The sequence below is a fragment of the Myxine glutinosa genome, chromosome 8, assembly GCF_964187855.1.
Source record: "Myxine glutinosa chromosome 8, kmMyxGlut1.1, whole genome shotgun sequence".
Taxonomy (NCBI): Eukaryota; Metazoa; Chordata; class Myxini; order Myxiniformes; family Myxinidae; genus Myxine; species Myxine glutinosa.
This window is the reverse complement of record NC_136268.1, coordinates 151,372,103-151,386,965: the sequence shown is the minus strand read 5'-3', so window position 1 is coordinate 151,386,965 and position 14,863 is coordinate 151,372,103. Positions and strand designations below refer to the sequence as shown.

Here is a 14,863-nt window from a genome sequence, read left to right as displayed (position 1 = left end):
AGAGAGACCATAGGGGCAAACCCTGGTGTTGGGCTAGCGGCTAGGGTGCCGGCTTAGGATCCTAGGATCCTGGGTTCGAATCCCGGTCAATCGCTGAATTAACGCCAGGGGGGTTGACTCAGCCTGTCATCCTTCCGAGGTCGGCAAATTGAGTACCAGTTCACTGGTAATTCCCTGCTTGTCGTTAAAGGCGGCAAAAAGGGTCGGCGTCAGGAAGGGCATCCGGCCGTAAAACATTGCTTCAAAAAGGGGACCGAAAAACAACAACAACCACAGTTCCCGAAAAAGGCCAACCCCCGCTTGCGGGGAAAAATGGCCTCTAAAGGTGGTTTTTATAGGGGCAAGAGTTAAGTAGTAACACTAAACAGTAGTGGGGACATAGAGAGTTTAGTGGTTGTTAAAGAAAATGGTGTATGTTGTGGAAATCATTCAAGTCCACAACTTTAGTCCATCTGTTGGTTTAATTCCATTAAGACCTTTGACATCATTCTGCAAATACAGGAATACAATAGAAATATGGTTTGGCATCACATAGGTCAATCCATAATATAGTTCAATGAAAGCCAGCATAATATTCTATGCGGTACGTACCGTTAGCGAGTCTACTAGTCATTGTAACATGTCACAGGAGAAGTCGCCTAGAGCAGCGGCCGCATCGGGTCTTATAGCCGCGCCCCCCTAGCGGTGTCAGCGAGCAGCGAGCATCACCTGGGTTCAGCGTTAATACGATTTCACTACAGTGTGCATAGTTTAAAGGGACGACGAGGGAAGCACGAGTTAGAGGGGAAATTAGTTCGATAGATGATGCTGTGTGTGAGAATAAATGGAATTGTGTTGAGGTATGGAAATAAAATCCCTGCTGTTGGGCTAGCGGCTAGGGTGCCGGCTTAGGATCCTAGGATCCTGGGTTCGAATCTCGGTCGATCGCCGAATTAATGCCAGGGGGGTTGACTCAGCCTGTCATCCTTCCGAGATCGGCTAATTGAGTACCAGTTCACTGGTAATTCCCTGTTTGTCGTTGAAGGCGGCAAAAAGGGTTGGCGTCAGGAAGGGCATCCGGCCGTAAAACATTGCTTCAAAAAGGGGACCGAAAAAAACAACAACTACCACGGTCCCCGAAAAGGCCAACTCCCGCTTTGCGGGGAAAAATGGCCTCTAAACGGTGGTTTATGGAAATAAAAGGTGTGGAATGCATGGTGTGCAAATGCTTGGTGTGGAATGCATGGTGCGAAGGATTGAATGAGGAGAGTGGAACCCATTCACGAAGGCCCGGGGGGGAGGGCGGGGGTGTAGTTTAAAGATAGGTAGAGGGTACAGGTAAATTGCATGGATATTGACACCTGTGGTGCTGATGGTAGAAAGTAGTGTTTTGTGAGGTGCAGGAGACGGTGGAATGGCTGGGCGTGTGGTTGAATTGGTAGTTATGGTTATTGAGGCACTCCGTCACTGGGAGCTCGTCGGCCAGGTAAGGCCGTAGGTAGGCTCTGAGAGCCAGCTAGGTTAGCGTGTGAGTGGGGCCCGAGGATCCAAGGGAAGGACCCGGGTTGCCCAATGCCAAGGTGGGCATCGAGGGGGTAAGCGCCAGGGAGGGCCTTCCCCATATAGATTAGTGTGAGAAGCAGGCAAGCTCGGGAGGCAGCTCCAGTGAACGGAGGGGCGCAGGTAGGTAGACCTGCTGGTAGAGCCACATGACCCAGCCCTGAAATGGTGTGAGGGCACAGGGAGAATTTTTTTTGGGTGAGACCCAAATTCAGGAGGGCACCACAGTGTGGGCAATGGGAATTCGGGTTCTTAGAACCACATAGTTTAAAGAGGCCTACTGGCAGGGTACGACCCCGGGGAGTTTAAAGAGTAATGTTGTTGGTGTAGTTAGGATGTGAGACCCCTTCGCACCATCCACAACCATTCACCACGGAGGACGAACTTCACACCGTGAGGCTCTGTAAGCTGTTTGGGAAGTGAGACGCATCACGACGTGAGGGAAACATTGTTTATTCCATCCCTTCCTTCCTGGGAGAACCTGTCTGCTCTATCTGCCCCGACGCTCTGTCTGCCCCGACGCTCTGTCTGCCCCGACGCTCTGTCTGCCCCGACGCTCTGTCTGCCCCGACGCTCTGTCTGCCCCGACGCTCTGTCTGCCCCGACGCTCTGTCTGCCCCGACGCTCTGTCTGCCCCGACGCTCTCTCTGCCCCGACGCTCTCTGCCTGGACTCCCTGCACGTGCGCTCTGCCTCGCTGACCTTGATACGCTCCTCGGATTCCTGCTACGTGCACAACCGTGACCAACGCCCCTGCCACGAACATCCCTGGCTGTAGTGTCCTGGGGTTGGAGCGATCCTTGGGGGTATCCGCCAAACGAGCCCGTCCGGGCAAACTGCACGAGCGGCCGCGCTTTGGGCGCATTCCCCTCTTCCTTCCCTTCCCCGAACGAATCTGAGGGCCTTTGTTTGTCTGGGCACTAGGTAAGGCCGTTAAGATTCTTTGCTGTGTCCCTTTTTCTGTGAACTGTACATTGTAATAAATCCTGTGGTTTGTTTTCCACCCTGACCGTCATCGTCCTTTTCAACATTGGCCTAGCATTGCCTGAATTAAAACCGCTCGATCGGGTTCAATAGTGATTAACGGCACGAGTTACGCGACGCACAACCGCTCGGGCGTTCAATACTAGCGTGACTCATGCGAGGTTCAGCCCCCGTTCTCACAGCTGCGTGTGTTGAAGGTACTCGGGTCGTGACCGATAACCCTTCCACGCGTAGCTGCGAGCTCGGTGGCTGGAATTGCTTAGCAATCCTTCCCCCACAGGTATAGTGTGGGTGGCGGCCTCGTGGACTCGGAATTTGAGGGGGAGTAGGGCTTAACCCCCCCTTAGTACGTCGACGAACTCGAGATCCGCAACAATATTATTCCATCGTGTTTGGAAAACCTGGAAAATTGGAAAAACAATATAGCATATTTTACTCCAGGGGGGTCGCAGGATTACCCACCCAAAATATCGTTGCGATCAGTTCAGCCGTTTTTGCAGTACCTGCGAACGGACGGACGGACAGACAGACAGACAGACAGACAGACAGACGGACGGACAGACATTTGGTGAATTATAGAAAGATTTGAAATGGTTATTGACCTTTGGCCTATGTTGACCTCAAAAATACTTGGTGGTTGAATTCAGTGACCAGATGTGCAAATCCTCTTCAACTTTCAAGTCAATCAGAGGAAAATTGAGGATTTTATAAATCCGGCCTATGTTGACCTTTTGGCCTATGTTGACCTCAAAATAGTTGGGCGTTGAATTCAGTGACCAGATATGCAAATCCTCTTCAACTTTCAAGTTAATTGGATGAAAATTGAGGATTTTAGAGATTTGACTTTTAACCTAAAAATATAGGATTTTGTCGGACCACGGACTCCACCATTTTTGGTGAAGTTTTGTATTTGGTAGTGAAGTTTCGTGAAGATCGGTATAAAATTGTGACCTGTAGGCAAGTATAAGTGAGTGAACAGACAAACACACACAGGAGTGATCAACACACTTGTCAAAAAATTTTATTTTTATTTTTTGCCAAGTAATAACGCACAAGACCAACCAATATACTTGAAAAATCTTGGATTTTCGCAAGTAACAAACAGACCAGACAGGGGTCAAAACATAACCTCCATCCACCCAGGGTGGTGGAGGTAATTATAAATGTGGTGTTGCAGTCTTGAGAACAATCTCCACTCCATGCATTATTATTGCAACTTCAACATTAGATTTGTTGCCTTCTTGTTGTGTTTTTTAGCAATCAAATTCCTCTCAGGAATTTGTTTACCTTTTTTGGTCTGCAGACATTGTCACATTATTTTTCCAGGACTGGTAGAAAATTTTATTTCGGTTATGTTACGACCCTCCACTATTTTTGTTTTTCTTATTTTCCGCAGTTTATGAAACTCCCTTGCTGAGACAGTTCAATTCCACTCTTCCTTCCATTGCATCAAAGCGAGTGGTGCACCACCATGTCACAATTGTCACATCTTCCCACCTCCCTCATCCTGTGAATGCTTCAACTCCCAATAACCCTAAATTTATCCAACCCTCTTCCTTACAACTGCATGTGTGTGTGTGTGTGTGTGTGTGTGTGTGTGTGTGTGTGTGTGTGTGTGTGTGTGTGTGTGTGTGTGTGTGTGTCGCATGTGGTGTGTAACAGATTTAAAAAACAAACAAACAAGAAAAAGAGCAATCAGAGATTGCAAACCCTTAGTGTAGGCTGCTATGTCTTAAAAATGGCTGTCGTGTTTTTTTTTTTGTTAAAAGCAAAATTCCACTTGATTCCTTGTCTTTGGGGTGTCACATGTTCGAAAAAATAGGTTGTTAATTTTTTTTAAACGGATTAAGGGTGTCAAATCCAAGATGGCCGCCAAAATATATAAATGCCATTAAAACTGGTATTCTGAACACAGTATGAGGTCCAAATTAATGATAATACCCATAATTTCAATACCAAGGAGTTCAAAAACAATTAATTTCAATATGGCAGTCAAATTCAAAATGGTGGAAAAATCCAAGATGGCCGCCACTTCTTAAATAACCACAGTACAAAAACTTAATGTTCTTGATAACACAAATTGTGAATGATGGAAAAGGTCCATTTGGTGGTAATACCCGCACAAGCAATGCTTAGCCGTTGGGGAAATATGTTACTGATTCGTTGAAAACGGTGGATGGCAGCCATCTTGAATTTTAAAATGGCTGCCATTAGAAACACAGGCCGATCTTATTATTTGAGTGAGTGAAAACGTCTACATCCTCTACCAGTATTACAATATTGATTATAATCTTGACATTAATGTACAAAGCACTGTTTCTATTTTAGGTTACTATGCTGTCAACCATGTCCATCCCCAGATTTTGAAGTTCAGGACAGATTAGCAAGCAAAAAAGTTGTTAGCTGTACCATGGTAGGAGTCCTTACCCACTCAAGATATACCGTATCTGAACAAGCGTTTTGATCCCTAGAAGGTCCTCTACAGGTCCCTAGAAGCACATACTGTAACATTGCTTGCTCTATACCATCTCTACTTTGACAGGTTCCTAACAAAAGCACCAGAAGAGAAAGTGTTCCTAAGTGAAGCGTCCATTGATTTGGAAAAAGCATATCAGAAAGATATCAGCATGAACACAGGCAACCGTCAAAACCTCAGAGATGCCATCAGAGAAACCATGACCATGTTCGAATCTAGAGATATCCTCACAAAGTTGGGACAGTTTGAAAGCAATCCAGCACCAATTCAACACTACATCCGTAACTACTTGAGGCAGTTTGAAACTATCCTTCAGTATATTAGAGCTACCAGACAACGGGACCTGCTGCTGCATATGGAAAGCACTGAAGCTCTTATCAAGTACTTCTTTGCTCACGACCACCTGAAGTACGCACGTTTGCTCCCTTTGTACCTGTCAACAATGCAGCAAACAGAACAAGTTTTTCCAGATGTCTGGGCAGAACTCCTGAAAGGAAATTTCTGTGTGACGAAGGGGATTGCTGCATTCACTTCAATAGGTCCAGATCACGGAATTGAGCAGGAGAACCGCAAACTCAAGGTCATTGGAGGCATTATTGGAATAACCCAAATTGAGAGAGCTCTAGACCGTTTCTTCCTGATTACACCTGACTTGTCTAATCTAGTAGAGGAGTTTCAAAGAGAATATGGCATGGAAGGTGCTGATACCAGAGACCAACACCACGAGATCACAGGGGGAAAGTCCACCCAAGTAATGAGAAATTCCGCTAGATTGACAGAGGTATTTGTTGTTCATGGAGACCCATTCGTCACCGATGAGAGTGACCTGTGTAACCTTCTTACCAAGAAAGTAATTGATGAAAAGGTAACAAAGGACATAGTAGACCGCGATGCCATCGGACAACAGTTGTTCCAGACATTTGTCAAAGAACGCCTTACAGAAGGAAAACTTTCAATGTGGGATCCAATGAAGAGAAAGAACATAGGCACTTTCAAAAGTGCCAACACAGTGAAGAAAGTGAAAGCAGGTGACAAACTCATTAAAGTCAAAGAAGAACGAGGACTCCTACAGAGGTTTATAGTAGCATCAAGAAGCCGTCCAGACCTTGATCTAAAGGACTGTATTGGGAAGTATGAATTTGGAATTGTTCCACGTGCCCTTTTCGCTTCGGATGGGTCACTTCTCCTAGCATATGACAAGGCTAAGGTCCTTCATCATCTTGAAGCGCTAGTTACCAAGGAGCAACCTAGCCCAACAGAAGCCACAAGCGATCCAGCTAATGCCATACCGAGTGTTTCTGGCGACCAAGTATTGAGCGAAAACTCCCAAACTGAAGTACCATCCCAAGCTGAGGCGCCTGAAGTACAAGAAGCGCAGCCTGAGCAAGAAGCTTCAACTGACATGTCCGACATGTCTGAGAAATTTAAAGTTGTAGTCATAGATGGCATGTCCCTCGTTAACTCCATCTCCAAGACAGACAAAATGAAAACATGCAGTGATTTTGCCATGTCATTTCTTGAAAAGCTTATCAGGATTGCAGCTAACTACGACGAAGTAAGACTGGTATTTGACAGATACGTCGAAAGTTCTCTGAAAGAGCAAATGAGAAAAAAGAGAACAAAGGGAAACTCGACCTACTATCACATCCAAGATAGTACACTGATCCAGAATATTTCCTTGAAGGACTTCCTTTCAAGTGTCAAAAACAAGGCAGAACTTGTAGAGTATTTAGCTGCAAAGACTCTGGATCACAGCAACAGCTCTGCCAACAAATTGAAGAAGTTCATGGTAACCTTCGGCACTGAGACAAAAGGCAATGTAAGTGTGCCTGATGAATTGGTAAAACACGGTCATGAAGAAGCGGATACGTTACTCTTGCTCCATGCCCTAACAGTTAACGGCAATGTAGAACAATGACTCTCCAGATACCGATGTCTTCTTGCTGATGATCCACATGTATCCACAGCTACCTGCTGAGACATATTTCCTTACCGGAAAAGGAAAACTGAATAGGAAAATTGCAGTCAAACCTATCTTTGAAAAGTTAGGAGTTAACCGCGCCTCAGCTATTCTTGGGTTTCATTCTTTCACAGGATCAGATATGTGTGGCAGGTTCGCCGGCAGGACAAAGGACTGGTGTATGAAGGTGTTCATGTCCTGCGATGATATGATACTGGATTCACTTGCTTCACTTGGCAAATCTGCTGCTACACCCTCTCCAAACGCAATTGACCAACTGGAAAGGTTCGTTTGCTTGTTGTACAGATCCAAAACACACACCAAAGTAAATGCACTACGGTGGTTCTTGTACTCAAATCGACAGGCCGAGGGAGAGAGTCTGCCTCCAACCTCTGGATCATTGACACCACACATTCTGCGAGCACATTATATTGCAATGATATGGATGCAGGCATGCGAAAGTCAACCGTCCCTTCCTTCTCCCACTGACTACGGATGGAAGTCAGAGGAAAATAGATTTCTTCCGGTGATGTGTTTGAACCCTCCAGCACCAGAGGCCGTGACTAAGCTGGTAAAATGTGGCTGCAAATCAGGATGCAAAGGAAACTCCTGTAGTTGCCGCAGCAATAAACTCCCATGCACAGAGGTCTGTAGCTGTTTGAACTACGGCTGTAGCAACAATGAACAATCAGCTCAGAACATTGTGGGAGATGAACACGAGGACTTGTAAGGTAAAACGGATGATTGTGAGACAGGAATATTTAAATATGGTCAAACAGGAAATTACATTACGCTATCATTGTTATAGCATTATATCATTACATTAAGTCCCTGGTGTTGGGCTAGCGGCTAGGGTGCCGGCTTAGGATCCTAGGATCCTGGGTTCGAATCCCGGTCAATCGCTGAATTAACGCCAGGGGGGTTGACTCAGCCTGTCATCCTTCCGAGGTCGGCTAATTGAGTACCAGTTCACTGGTAATTCCCTGCTTGTCGTTAAAGGCGGCAAAAAGAGTTGGCGTCAGGAAGGGCATCCGGCCGTAAAACATTGCTTCAAAAAGGGGACCGAAAAACAACAACAACCACAGTTCCCAAAAAAGGCCAACCCCCGCTTGCGGGGAAAAATGGCCTCTAAAGGTGGTTTTTTAATTATTATTTTTATCATTGTTATAGCAATGTGGACCTTTGTGTAAAACAGTGGTAGCCATATTGGATTTTCTCACTATTTCTCACTATGGCTGGCATCCACCGATTTCAACGAATCAGTAACATGTTTCCCCAAAGGCCTAGCATTACTTATGTGGGCATTACCACCAAAATGGACCTATTTCATCATTCACAATTTGTGTTATCAAGAACATTAAGTTTTTGTACTGTGGTTATTTAAGAAGTGGCGGCCATCTTGGATTTTTCCACCATTTTGAATTTGACTGCCATATTGAAATTAATTGTTTTTGAACTCCTTGGTATTGAAATTATGGGTATTATCATTAATTTGGACCTCATACTGTGTTCAGAATACCAGTTTTAATGGAATTTATATATTTTGGCGGCCATCTTGGATTTGACACCCTTAATCCGTTTAAAAAAATTAACAACCTATTTTTTCGAACATGTGACACCCCAAAGACAAGGAATCAAGTGGAATTTTGCTTTTAACAAAAAAAAAAACACGAAATGACATAACAGCCTACACTACCTCGCCAGGATGTATTTTCAGTGTTTTTTAAGGCTTTTGTGTTAAAACAAATACGGCGGCCAAACCACGTGACCAATGACGGCATCATTATTTTTTTTCAAAACTAATTTATTCTGAGATTATGCTCAAGAAATTTCATCTTGATCGGATGAAGTAATGTAATAATAATGCAGGCACCTGTGACGTCATCATTAACATATTTTATTCCTCATGGAGAGTTCTTTACAATGAGCCATGTCTCGATTTTTTCTATTCAGCGCTTTCAGAGATATAGAGGTGCAAAGTTTTTCGGTTTTTCCAAGATGGCGGCCGAACCACGTGACCGATGACGTCATCATTTATTTTTCTCCACCAATTTATCCCTAGATGATGCTCAAGGAATTTCATCTTGATTGGATGAAGTTTTGTACTTGTCGAATTATCGAACTATGATGTCATAATGGAGGCACCTATGACATCATCATTAACATATTTTATTCCCCATGGAGAGTTCTTTACAAGGAGCCATGTCTCAATTTTTTTTAGTTCAGTGCTTTTGGAGATAGAGGTTTTTTAGTTATTCGATTTTTCCAAGATGGTGGCTGAATCACGTGACCTATGACGTCATAATTATCATAAAATAATTCTACAGGTGGAGTTGCACCTATGGTGAAAATTTCCTGTCAATCGGACCAACGGTTGCAGAGAAAATCATATTTATTCTGCGTGGACAAACAGACAGACAGACAAACAGACAAGCAAATAAAAAATCGGTCAGAGACTGAGGACTTGCCGGAATGCACTTTTTTATCGGCCATTTTGGACAAATATGGCAGCCGAACCACGTCACCGATGACGTCATCATTATTTGTTTTCTGAACCAATTTATTCCTCGATGATGCTCAAGAAATTTCATCTTGATCGGATGAAGTTTTGTACTTGTCGAATTATGACGTCATAATGGAGGCACCTATGACATCCTCATTAACATATTTTATTCCCCATGGAGAGTTCTTTACAGTGAGCCATGTCTCAATTCTTTCTATTCAGCCCTTTCGGAGATGTAGAGGTGCAAAGTTTTTCAGTTTTTCCAAGATGGCGGACAAACTACGTGACCGATGACGTCATCATTATTTGTTTTCTCCACCAGTTTATGCCGACATGGCGCTCAGAAAATTGCATCTTGATCGGATGAAGTTTTGTGCTTGTCGAATTATCGAATTATGACGTCATTCTGGAGGCCTTGGGCTGAGAGTTAAAAATTGGGCACAGTCTATTCCAGGGCAAGAGAAATATGTGTGTAAGGTACGGCGATTCTATTTGCAACGGTGTATCTGTGGACGTGGTACTGCGCACAAACAGATAGACAGACAGACAGACAAACTAACCAACCAACATACTTGCTGGAATCTTTTCCGGCAAGTAACAAACAGACAAACAGACAAACCAACCGATCAACATACTTGCCGGAAAAGATTCCGGACAGATCAACATAACAAACGGACTCAAATGCAATGCGCTCTCCTCTGGTGAGGGTAACAAGGTGTGTGTGTGTACCGCATGTGGTGCACGTGGCATGTGTAAATGATTTTTTTTTTAAAGGTGTGTGTGTGTGTCACATGTGGTGCATATGGCGTGTGTAACAGATTAAATACAAAAAAAAAAAAGAAGGTGTGTGTGTGTGTCGCATGTGGCATGTGTAACAGATTTTTTTTTTTTTACCAAAAAAAAAAAAAACCTGTGTGCCTGTGTGTTCTTCCTCCTTTTCTTGTTCATTCTGGCTCTTCCTTGTGTCCAACTGTGGTCCCACTGTCAGTACATTTCCATTTTACCCTCCGCTTCCTTGCTCTTCCAATAAACAGATTTTCTTACCAAAAATAAATAAATCAAAACATGACGGCTAAATGTAACAACAAATAAGAATGACATTTTCTTACCTGATCCCATGCCCTCCACATGTTCATTAATCACTCGATCAAAAGCTCGCACCTCAGACACTTGCCATCCATCAAATTCCCCAAAATCCTTCGTTTCAGCCATTGCCTGACCAGCAAAGTTTCCATGCTTATTGTAACTTTCTTCTGCAATTTTTTTCATGCAGCCCCCTAACCCTCCAGTCTCCACAAGCATCTGAACTAGTCTGCAGCCGAGGAAACCACAAGCGCCAGTGACGACGACGATAATCCCTTGACAATCCTTGTGCGCCAACATCTATCAATGCCAAGGGTACAGATACATGCATAGTCATCATAATCGTCGTTTCCATACTTGCACGTGTGCATATGTACATACATATAGTATACATACATGCATGCATACACACACACATAGTATAAATACATAGTATACATACATAGTATGCATACATACACACACACATACATACACACACACATACATACATAGTATACATACATACACACACACATACATACATACATAGTATACACACACATAGTATACATACTGTTGCAGACGCGGTTTTAGATGTTAGTTTACCGAGCGGTTTGGTATTACCGCGTCCGAACAGTTACTCCCCGATTAGAACCCGATTCCACCCGACGTTGACCAGATCGCACCGCAGATATTCAATCGGGAAACCTCTAAAGCGACCGAAAGAGAAGGAAAAGAGAAAAAGACAGAGTACGGAGGAAGAACAGATTTATTATACACACACAAGCAAAAAGGAAGAAGCAGTCACACAGCGAATCGTTAACTTACACTATTCATTTTACTTAACCCCAAGACAACGAGTAGGACAGACGACGTTCACACTTACTCGGGGGATATTGCAGGCAGGTAGGGCTTGAGGTGGATTGTTGGAGAGGGAGGCAAGGTCGGAGGCAGCAGCTCTCAATTCCTCGCGGTTCTGGCGGGAAAACCCTCCGTCGCGTATCCGCTGCTGTAGACGTCACGCGCTGGCTCGGCACACCTGCACCTGTTACTGATATAACACAATTGGTGTCCCAAAATTTGGGCCTAACAAATTTAGTCCCAGGTCCGAATCCCACTCCTGACACCAATTGTTGCAGACGCGGTTTTAGATGTTAGTTTACCGAGCGGTTTGGTATTACCGCGTCCGAACAGTTACTCCCCGATTAGAACCCGATTCCACCCGACGTTGACCAGATCGCACCGCAGATATTCAATCGGGAAACCTCTAAAGCGACCGAAAGAGAAGGAAAAGAGAAAAAGACAGAGTACGGAGGAAGAACAGATTTATTATACACACACAAGCAAAAAGGAAGAAGCAGTCACACAGCGAATCGTTAACTTACACTATTCATTTTACTTAACCCCAAGACAACGAGTAGGACAGACGACGTTCACACTTACTCGGGGGATATTGCAGGAAGGTAGGGCTTGAGGTGGATTGCTGGAGAGGGAGGCAAGGTCGGAGGCAGCAGCTCTCAATTCCTCGCGGTTCTGGCGGGAAAACCCTCCGTCGCGTATCCGCTGCTGTAGACGTCACGCGCTGGCTCGGCACACCTGCTCCTCTCCTTCTGGTGGAGCCGTCTCCCTCCTTTCAGCGCGTCTCTCCAAAGCTGGTTCCCTTTCCGAGTACCTCTCCTCTTTGGCTTGGAGCGTTTCGCATCTCACCGCTCCTCTTGGTCCCGCCTCTTCGCTCATCTCCCAGGTCATCTCGTAAAGCAGTCCCTTACAGTCGCTTTTATAACTCGGGGCGGAATCAAGCCGCCGGCCGCGAGGGCACGCCTACCGGTTTGCTCACCGCGGTGCTGATTGGCCATGCGACCCTCTGGCTCACTCCTCCCCTCTATGACGAGGTGGAGACACGCCTTTCTTCTCCGAGATTAGCACATGGGCAATGGCGGCTTGCGGGATTGAACACAACTCGCACCCTTTTGAAAGGAACTTTGGAGAGCGGAGATGTTTGGGGAAATTGCAAGGGCCTACTCTTATTTTGTTTGATACAATGCAAAGTCAATCTAGTGGGAAACACATATTTAGCCTACATGGAATAAGGAAATACACTATTTAAAAAGATATATCGTGACCTGCGTGTAAGTTTCATGGAATTAACTAGGAGGACGGCTGCGACCATTATTTACATTACGAGGATGTTACACATAACAAAACCACACATACATACATAGTATACATACATACATACATAGTATACATACATACACACATATAGTATACATACATACACACACATACATACAATACATACATACACACACACACACTATACATACATACATACTATACATACATAGTATACATACATACATACATAGTATGTATACATACATAGTATACATACATACATACATAGTACACATACATACATACATACATACATACATACATAGTACACATACATACATAGTATACATACATAGTATACATACATGCATAGTATACATACATGCATAGAACACATACATACATAGTATACATACATACATAGAACACATACATACATAGTATACATACATAGTATACATACATACATAGAACACATACATACATAGTACACATACATACATAGTACACATACATACATAGTACACATACATACATAGTATACATACATACATAGTATACATACATACATAGTATACATACATACATAGTATACATACATACATAGTATACATACATACATAGTATACATACATACATAGTATACATACATACACACATACATACATACAACTTGCAAATTTTAATTTGATTATTCAGGATTATTCAGGTCGGAAATGTCAGGTTAACATGTTTATTTGACCCTTCATAACGACACGTGTCATGAACATCAAACATAATTACAGAGACAAGAACATACTTAATCAAAGTCCAGGTATATTTTTAAAAAATACTTGAGGGTAGTGGGTACGGGTTCAGGGTAGTGGGTACGGGTTCAGGGTACGGGTTCGGGGTGCGGGGTGCAGGGTGCGGGATCGGTGTGCGGGTTCGGGGTGCAGGGTGCAGGATCGGTGTGCGGGTTCGGGGTGCAGGCTCGGGGTGCGGGTTTGGGGTTCGGGTTCGGGTTGGGGGTGCGGGGTGTGGGTTCGGGTTCAGGGTGCGGGTTCGGGTTCGGGGTGCGGGGTGCAGGCTCGGGGTGCGGGGTGCAGGCTCGGGGTGCGGGTTTGGGGTTCGGGGTTCGGGTTCAGGGTGCGGGTTCGGGGTGCAGGCTCGGGGTGCGGGTTTGGGGTTCGGGGTTCGGGGTGTGGGTTCGGGTTCAGGTTCAGGGTGCGGGTTCGGGGTTCAGGGTGCGGGTTCTGGATGCGGGTTCAGGATGCGGGTTCGGGTTCAGGGTGCGGGTTCTGGATGCGGGTTCGGGGTGCGGGTTCTGGATGCGGTACCGATACGACAAACATCACTCAGTCTCAAGCCAGGCCAGTACCTTTCTGCCGGTGCGTCCTTCCACGAGTACGAGTTCCTGTACCTCCAGTACCTGTACCTATACCTAGTAGCACAGTTACTTCTTCCGTTGTCTTTTTTAATGGAATTCAACGTGACGCTTTCAAGATCGTTACGTAATACCACCTAACCCAATTACAAGTCATTTAATATTCATGTGTTACACTCTGGTATAGTATACACTACGGACTACTTCGTATTTCATGTGAAATTACCTCGAAATCTCGAACCGTTACAGTTTACTGACGGACTTTCACCAACCATCGATTGAATCTTTGACCGTCCGTTATTGGCTATTTCTCCCGTTTCCTCGTCAATCATTGGCTGATATAATCTTCTTTCCTGACGTCATCAAGCGCTGTAACTTGCGTCATGCTTTAAAGTGATTATGTTACGATTGTTCCTGAATAACTTTACTTACCTATGCAATGTAATTTATTGTACGTCATGCGAAGGTTTTCAGGTCCACAGAGGAAAACTATTGATCTCTTGGGAAACTTTTTAACGGCTTTTCAAAATGACAACGAAACGATCTTGAACGTGATTCTGCTTTATCTCAGATCTACGACAATCTATAACGTGATTCTGCTTTATCTCAGATCTACGACAATCTATATTGACATTAGATTAAAACGTCACTATCACTGGTCAATTGCAACACCAGGGGACAACAGAATGGTCAATTGCAACACCAGGGGACAACAGAATGGTCAAATGCACTTCATGGCTCACAACCGGATATGACGTTTCTGCCTCACCTTCTAATCATTTGTGATCATCATGATTATTTATCTCGCTCTGAAGGGGCTGCGAGACTTGTAAAGCCCATGTCTGTCCGTCTG

General features: G+C 44.5%; 1 protein-coding gene across 4 annotated transcripts in view; it reads right to left on the bottom strand.

Annotated features, from left to right (window-relative positions):
- HSD3B7 (hydroxy-delta-5-steroid dehydrogenase, 3 beta- and steroid delta-isomerase 7) overlaps positions 1 to 14,507 on the bottom strand; it is a 66,386-nt gene extending 51,879 nt beyond the window's left edge. For 2 of the 4 annotated variants that reach the window (XM_068125405.2, XM_068125407.2), the window contains exons 1-2: positions 14,005 to 14,365; positions 10,571 to 10,844 (exon numbers count right to left, since the gene is read on the bottom strand). In XM_068125405.2, coding sequence (XP_067981506.2) covers positions 10,571 to 10,844 — 274 coding nt within the window. In that variant the 5' untranslated portion in view covers positions 14,005 to 14,365. Of the gene's footprint in view, positions 1 to 10,570; positions 10,845 to 11,412; positions 11,579 to 14,004; positions 14,366 to 14,442 lie in introns of those variants that run through there. The other 2 variants (XM_068125406.2, XM_078783850.1) reach the window with 2 other exon arrangements.
- Positions 14,508 to 14,863: the final 356 nt, after the last annotated feature.